General features: G+C 42.4%; 1 protein-coding gene across 3 annotated transcripts in view; it reads right to left on the bottom strand.

The window, feature by feature from the left end:
• Window positions 1-786: 786 nt before the first annotated feature.
• LOC134204263 (ankyrin repeat, PH and SEC7 domain containing protein secG-like) overlaps window positions 787-7,896 on the bottom strand; it is a 29,108-nt gene continuing 21,998 nt past the window's right edge. For 2 of the 3 annotated variants that reach the window (XM_062679089.1, XM_062679087.1), the window contains exons 2-7: window positions 2,818-3,094; window positions 2,329-2,750; window positions 2,233-2,250; window positions 1,848-2,086; window positions 1,631-1,783; window positions 787-1,566 (exon numbers count right to left, since the gene is read on the bottom strand). In XM_062679089.1, coding sequence (XP_062535073.1) covers window positions 1,249-1,566; window positions 1,631-1,783; window positions 1,848-2,086; window positions 2,233-2,250; window positions 2,329-2,750; window positions 2,818-3,080 — 1,413 coding nt within the window. In that variant the 5' untranslated portion in view covers window positions 3,081-3,094 and the 3' untranslated portion in view covers window positions 787-1,248. The remainder of the gene's footprint in view (window positions 1,567-1,630; window positions 1,784-1,847; window positions 2,087-2,232; window positions 2,251-2,328; window positions 2,751-2,817; window positions 3,095-7,896) is intronic. The other variant, XM_062679088.1, reaches the window with a different exon arrangement.

Raw genomic sequence — 7,896 nt, 5'->3', positions numbered from 1 at the left:
GCTGTCGCAGTTCGCGAAGGGCGAGATCGGCTTGTCGGAGAAGCAGTTTGGATTCCGGAAAGGCAGATCGACGGTGGATGGGACATTGCCGCCTCGCAGCTTAGTGTTCATTCAGCACTTTCACAGTTATTAACTGCGAGGTTTCTAAGCCAAGCTACCATTTCGGCATTCGTATATCATGAGGCTACCACGATGATTCCAATCCGAAAATTGCCTAGACTGACACCGCGAATCGAACCCAGCCACCCTCAGCAATCAGCATGGTCTTGCTATGTAGCCATCTACCGCTAAGGAGAGCCCCACGAAAAGGTGTATAGCAGCAGCTAATGGAGCTTATAGGACTTATTACGGAGGCTGATCAGAGGAATTTTCGGAGTATTTCAGCGTAAGGTGCTCCTAGACAATACTTAGCGATAAACAGGGGAGAACGGCATTTGACGGCCTCACATGAATAACGAGTTGAGGAAAGTGTACAAAGTGATGGATATTGGTAAGCTTATACAACACGGCAGACTACGGTAGTCTAGGCACGTTGTTTGTATGCCGGAAGTGCGTCAAGCAAAGATATTATGCTATAGAACCCGAAAAAGGCCGTAGGCTTCGTGGAAGGCCGTGAGCATGATGTATTTTTGCAGCTGAAGAGGACCTGAGGGCGTTGAACGTTTAGGGCGAATGGAAGCGATTGACTAAAAAGAGAAGAGAAGAATATTCCATTCGGCATAGGCTGTAGCCCATCAAGTTTGAAATGAGTAAGTACATTAGATAAAAAAAACTAGCACTTTTTTTCCAAAATATGTGTTTTTATTGTACCAAATAATAAAATTAGGGAATCTCCATATAGCGTTATAAACTACAAAATAAATTGATCACCAATCGATTACAAAGTCTAAAGTTTACTGCATAAGTTTTCCTGTGTATTACACATTACAAATAACCCTAGGGTTGCTTTCACTACCAGAATTCTTTCACGAGTGACATGCGTGGAACCTTTTTACCAGGAAAAAGACCACGATCCACATCAAAAGTGGCAGTATCGTCATTAATTTTCTGCATCATTACTTAACCTACAAAATGTCTATTATGTCACATGTTTTCAAAGTTCAAAGTTTTAGGAATATATTCGTTCTCGTAGGGCAAGTCTCATCGGGATTCATTTTCTACAAATATTAGCTTACGATGATTAAAAGTTTATCAAATAATTTGTACCACATTCTACACTGTCATCGGACGTACGCAGATCGAGCCACTTCAATAGCTATGCTCGTACAGCAGATAACTCTGCAGCTCTCTCGGGATGAACAGGGATGGTACAAATTCAGGCAAGTTGCGGCCAAATAACCTTCGGAAGTGAGCTCGCAGGCGGGACTTGAGCGGAATCGGGATAGTGGCTCGCTCCAGCAGAAGCATTCGCTGATCGTCGTTCAGCTGCTGGTTCCGGCGAATCATGCAGGGATCGAACTCTTCCGCTGCTTCCAGTATTATCCGGAAGGAGTCCGACTTGTGGTTCATGTTGGTCAGGCAGTTCAGCAATCCATCGGGGTCTCGGAATTGGGTTTTCAGGATGACCTGGTGGAAAGGGAAGAAGAGAGATTGAAGATCTGGATGGATGGGTTTCGCAAACAAAACTTACTCTGGCGCCGAATTTCATTAGTAACCTAAGTTCTTCAGGTTTCACATCATCGTTACTAGCTATCAGTTCGGCAAGTGGCGGTCTTAGAATGGCATTGGTAGCAATATCTCCGACTACACGGACATTTGGATCGGCACCGTATGATAAGAGCATCTGTGGGAAAATGTTTGTTTAAATACTTTTGAAATGCTTATGTTACCTGAACATCAATATTTACCTTCATTATTTCTACTCTATGCGGAATATTGTCAGCGCAGGCCACGTGTAGAGGTGATCCGATAATGGGGCTGCAACGGTTCACGTTGGCACCATTTTCCAACAAAATACGCACCAGTGTGGGATCGCCACGTAGCACCGCTAGATCCAAAGGGCTAGGACTATCCGGTTCCGGAAGTGGAGCAGGAATATCCACACGAGCCCCCTGTTTGATAAGCAATGTGACCAAAGAAGCATTTCCTAGAGAGTAGAAGAAATTTCCTTTCGTTAAAAGTGTTTGGTCGTCGGCAGTCTGGGGTCGGGTGCCAAAAATACAAAGCTTCAGAAAGATCTTATAATAAGTAAGTGAAGGTCAAGAAAAGTCGTTAAAATAAAGTAAAACATACCGCCGAAAAGATTTAAACCTAATAACACACACATGTTAGCAGAAGAGCAGATCTTTATTAGATTATTGAAAGCTGTAAATATCTTAGAATATCTACCTGAAAGAACAGCATAATGCAGGACGGTACGATAATCGTTTCTGGCATCGGTCATTGCGTTCACATTTGCACCATACTGAAGCAACAAAAGAACAGCATCGATATTTCCATTAGTTCGAACGGCTCTCATTAGTGGCGTGATTCCAGATCGATCTCGTGCCTCAGTATTCGCTCCGAAACGAAGCAACAGATCCAAGCTTTCGATATCGGTGGCCAAGTTAATTTCCGAACCAAAGAAGTAACGTTTGTTCGGATCTGCACCTCTTTCGAGCAGAAGTTTTGCCACATCGTAGTGACGGTTTCGTAAGGCCAACCGAAGCGGTTCATCGCAAAGTGTGGTCCTTGGATAAGGATCGTCCGAAGGATCACGGTAGTCCACTTTGCATCCGCCATTCAAGAGTATCTTGGCCAAATCGTAATAACTGTGAGAGAAGATTGAAATGATGTAAGTTAACCTTTTTAAATTATTGACCCATTTTTAATAGTTACCCGTGTTCCGCAGCAAGATGCAAAGCACTGTAACCAACTTCGTCGATGGCATTGATATCGGCACTCCTCACCATCAATAGGTTGACCGCCGCTTCATTGTTCTGCCAGACGGCATAGTGCAGGGGGCGCAAGCCTTGTGTAACCTGCTCGTTAACTTTGGCCCCGCAGGCCAGTAGGATGCGGAGTTCATCCATCGGTACCATCCGGATGATGGCATCGGCGAGAGCCCTCTGCAGAGGGTTGGCCGCGCACTCGGCCGGCATGGGGATGACGCGTCCTGGAAATCGTAAGTTGGGTAGATAAGATAGAAAAATTATAGATAAATTAATGGAACAGCACTGTTTATTTGCAACAAAGAATATACATTTAAGGATCGATAATTACAGAAATTTGCATAGTTGAGCATTAAATATATAGCCACCCACGTGTAGAATCACCTTTGCTATGTTGTCCTAAGAATATATTTTCAGGAAATAAGGTCATTCTTTTCCACCTTATTAGGTGTTTTTCAAAGATCACGATGATCTGAAACTTCGCAATAAGGCAAATATTTTACGAATTCGATGGGTTTTAAAACAACATTTGAATAGGGCGTAACATCCCGAATGTATGCATCCAGTTATTTGCGTATATAGCTTTGTTTATATACAGTGACCGGCATAAAAAATAGCCCACTTTTTCATACAAAATGGTCGATTTTGGAGATCTAGATCTCGGTTGCGTGTGAACCAATTTTGGTGACCATTTTGTATGAAAAACGGTATGTATGTAGGCGAGGAGCCGGAATGAATAAATTTTGGCTGTTGCACCCTTTTCAAATGTTGATTCAGGATCGTAGTTTTTCTCATGAACTAAGTGTCCCGAAAGGCTAAATGTTCACTTTCCTTGGAACAACAATAACATAGTAGTCTCTGAACCAGTCTAACACGGAATGCGCGAGCGTAGTGGCAAGATTCTAAAACCCTGTTTAAATAGGATCTCCCGTTTGTGGAAATAAAAGAGGATCAGTAGGCGCTTCTGAAGTCACGTCACTCGGTACGTTTCAAATTTGTTTAAACAAATAAAAAAGAAACATTAGCCTGCTTTGCTGTATCGCAGATCGAAAAAATCAGCGAGCGTTAGAACAGAATGAATAGCTTTCTGGTCTTCGCCAGATAAGCCATCGTCAGTTGTCTGCCACAGTCTTTGAGCAGTCTTTGCGGCCTCTACACCAGGGGGGGAGTAAGCCTGTCATCCACGAACAAATCAAGCCTACCTAAGATGTATTATCCGGGCCTCGCCGCTTGGGAAAGGCGGGCCACCCTGGGCCACCCCGCTTGGCAAGTGTAACATTTTTCGAACTGGAATCTTGTAGGATATTGGTTAACCTACACTACTGCTGACTAACGTAAAAATTGTGGGATTGTTTATTTACATTTGCTTCATACTACATGCAGAGGAGGCGCGATGCACCGCATATTACCCCCCTGCTCTACACATCATCGCGTAACACGTTTCTAACAAATAAAAATTTGTCAAACTATTATTTTCGGATAAAAAATCGAGGGGAGGGAGGCATATTGATATTTACATATAATATCAAAGCAGATCTCATAAAAAAAATTTACCAAGTCTTTTATTACCAGGTTGACTCGCCTCGTGTCAAAATACTTAACCTTCTGTCTGTGCTCAAAAAAACTTACGTTGTCTGTGCTCTGGGGTCAAATTGACCCCAAATTTAAATTGCTATAACTTTTTCAATGTTCGGCCAATTTTGGATTTTTGGGGCTGTTTCGAAAGATAATTTAATCATCTTTCAGATCGTTACCAAAGATTGACTATAGGTGGGCGGGTACATCGCGGGGAGGGGTTTTAGTGAACAAGGATACAAAAACAGTGATTTTCATGATTATTTTACTTATATCCGAAAATCCTACCCATTTTGAACTGCAACTTTTTTAAAAAGTCTGTGCAGGAAGGCATGTGCTTTGGCATGAGGCGTTGATAAGTTTAGAACTCGGCCGCCAGGTGGTGGTATATTTGAATTCATTATTTTAGACTACTCAAGATATTCCGATGTATAGAATTCTCCTCAGTGTAAATATTCTTATCGCACAAATTTAAAATGGGAAGAAGTGCTCATTATATTGAGCACCGCTTTGTAGTGATAGACATCCTGAACAATGTTGCCGAATACAACTTGTGTGTAAGTATGAGGGATCTCAAGCTAAAGCAATATTTCATATATGCAAAAATATTGCAAGTACACTAGCGCCGCCTATTTGTAAATTCCCTTAGTATTTATTCCGTCGCATGACAGTCTATTCCCATCAGACGAACTTTGTTACAGACGTCATCTTTACAAATGTCAAAATTGTGCGATTAGAATATTTTACAATGAGGAAAATTCTATATATCGGAGTTACTTGAGTAGTCTAAAATAATGAATTCAAATATACCGCCACCTAGCGATCAAGCGCTAAACTAATCAATGCCTCATGCCAAAGCACACGCCTTTCTGCATAACCTTTTGAAAGGTGCAGTTCAGAATGGGTAGGATTTTCAGATATAATAAAATAAGCATGAAAATCACTGTTTTTGTACCCTTTTTTACAAAAATCCCTCCCCGCGATGTACCCGTCCACCTATAGTCAATCTTTGGTAACGACCTGAAAGATAATTAAATTATCTTTCGAAACAGCCCCAAAAATCCGAAATTGGCCAAACATTAAAAAAGTTATAGCAATTTCAATTTGGGGTCAATTTGACCCCAGAGCACAGACAACGTAATTTTTTTGAAAAAAGGACACTGTAGCGCAAATTTTCAAGATTTTTCAATTTGCACCTAGGAGACAGATCTCGGCGAGTTTTACCAAACTACCAAAAATTAGGAGAATCGGTTGAAAATTAAAAAAATGGCAGCCACTCAAAGTGGCCTGGGGTCATATTGACCCCAGAGCACAGACAAAAGGTTAATTTTGTTCATATAATAACATTTATCAATTTGATTATTGGTTATGATACTTAATTCAAAGCCCAAACTACATATTGCTCTATGCCATATGGTCTCTCGTTGAGCCACTTTGAAAGTGTTCTCTATTACTGCCAGCAAGCATGCCTGTCATAGAAGTTGGGGGAACTCCCTATTCCTAATCACAAAGTCGTTAAAATGTTTGATGCATTTATCGACTGGAGTCTAACCTTCCTTCTCCGTTTACGTGTAGTTAGCGTCATTTGTGAAATCAAGATTTTTTTGGCTCGAACCCTGTACGTAACCCCATAAGATCAACAACAGGGCGTTCTGCCCTGGTGCATGTAACTAACTCGCCTTGCCCACCGTAATCTCATCGTTACTCTGTCGCTGACATTCAACCAGTACATAAGAGCTGCTGCTGGACTGCTCGCCGATGCCGCCTGTGCCGAGGTAAGCATCCTGCCACTCCGCCATCGTGTGCTGACGATTATCTGCCACAAAGCGGCTGCATTCTCGTCTGCCACATCCGGAGATCATAGCTAGACCAACATTTGAAAAGGGCGTAACAGCCAAAATTTATTCCTTTTGATTCTTTGTCTGCATATATAGCTATATATGGGGACAAAGAATCAAAAGGAATAAATTTTGGCTGTTACGCCCTTTTCAAATGTTGGTCTAGATAGTATCACTTTCCTCGTTAAAGTAATGTGACCAGCAAGCGTCCTGCGAAACGCGGGAAGCCTGTCTGGATTGGGTTATTGGCTTGAAAGTGGTTCCTCCAAAAGTGCATTTCGCAAAGATTCTGGCCAAAAAAAAATTAGAAAAATATTTGTACGAAGCTGAAAAATGCAGCGAAATGCGGGACGTCTGGTCACATTACGTTAAAGTGAATCGGATCCTGCGCACAATGGCCAGAGCTGGTCTCCTCTAAATGACTCCGACCCACGGGTATGGATCGAGGAGCTGATACTCCTGTTCATCCACAATAAGCTCTATAGCACAACGTTTTTGGTTCTCTGAACTCTTGTATGGCGAATACAGAAACTATGGATACAGGTTTATGATTGGGTCGGTTTTCAGCCGTGAAGTTGAAATCGGGGTCACCTGTCCAAACATCATCAACCGGACAGCTTTCCCTGCATTGGCAATATATTCTCAACCAAAGCTATCACTTACTGATTAAGGATATTGCTTTTGATCATGGTCTACTCAGCCATTGTCATTTCTGCATAACAGAGCGGCACTCCTGGATCCGTAGCCTTTTCACTAACCAGCGCCAGTACACAACGTTTGCATGGATCGCAAGGCACTGCGGAGTTCCCGGCAAAACCAATCCCCGATCTCCTTACTGGTGCCAGATACCAAGGCCGACGCTTCGTGAGAATTGCCTCCTGGCGGACCTCCACTACTCCGAAGCCACGCAAAATTAAAGGCTCCACCGAGGCTTGGATTGATATACATAACCTTAGGAACTAACAAGCTACCTCCCGATTGCGGACTTGGCATACTCGGCTCTGTCATAGTTTTGGAGGAAATCCCATCCACACAATTTGCTATATCTGTGGGATCCTCTACACAGCTAAACATGTCCTATGTCGTTCCAATAAGTACCAGACCTCCAGTGAAGCTAACCAACCAGCATTCGGGATGCTATCGCTTCAGTACGCTTCACATACATCATTCCGTCTTCTTTCTAGCGAGCAGTTTTCCTTTAAATAGTCGTTTTCAGAACGTAGTACACGTTCTGAGACAGTATTTTGTAGAGAGCCATCTGTTATCAATCATACCTACCTTGGATCCCTTTTCTTGCTACTACAACTAACCTCCGGAGAAAAGCAGATTTCCGGATAATCCTATACGACTCCTTGTTTTACAATCCTACCAATTGGGATTCCCCATCGTGGAAGATGATTACTCCTACTACGATTAATGTCCTGTATCGTACTGCATTTAGTTATAACCTGCCCAATTGCAGAAAGATTCGTTTGCTTTCATCGGTTGAAGCTGCTTTTGCTTTGCAGTTTCCACATCCCAGTTTGTGAATCGTTTGAAAAAAAAAAACCTCATTTGAAACAATATTCATAATATTCCGGCTGTTCGGCCACATTGAGAGTTGACGTAAAGTC

Source organism: Armigeres subalbatus, unplaced genomic scaffold (assembly GCF_024139115.2).
Source record: "Armigeres subalbatus isolate Guangzhou_Male unplaced genomic scaffold, GZ_Asu_2 Contig491, whole genome shotgun sequence".
NCBI classification, from domain to species: domain Eukaryota; kingdom Metazoa; phylum Arthropoda; class Insecta; order Diptera; family Culicidae; genus Armigeres; species Armigeres subalbatus.
The sequence above is the reverse complement of the archived record's forward strand: the minus strand, read 5'-3'. Positions and strand labels throughout refer to the sequence as shown.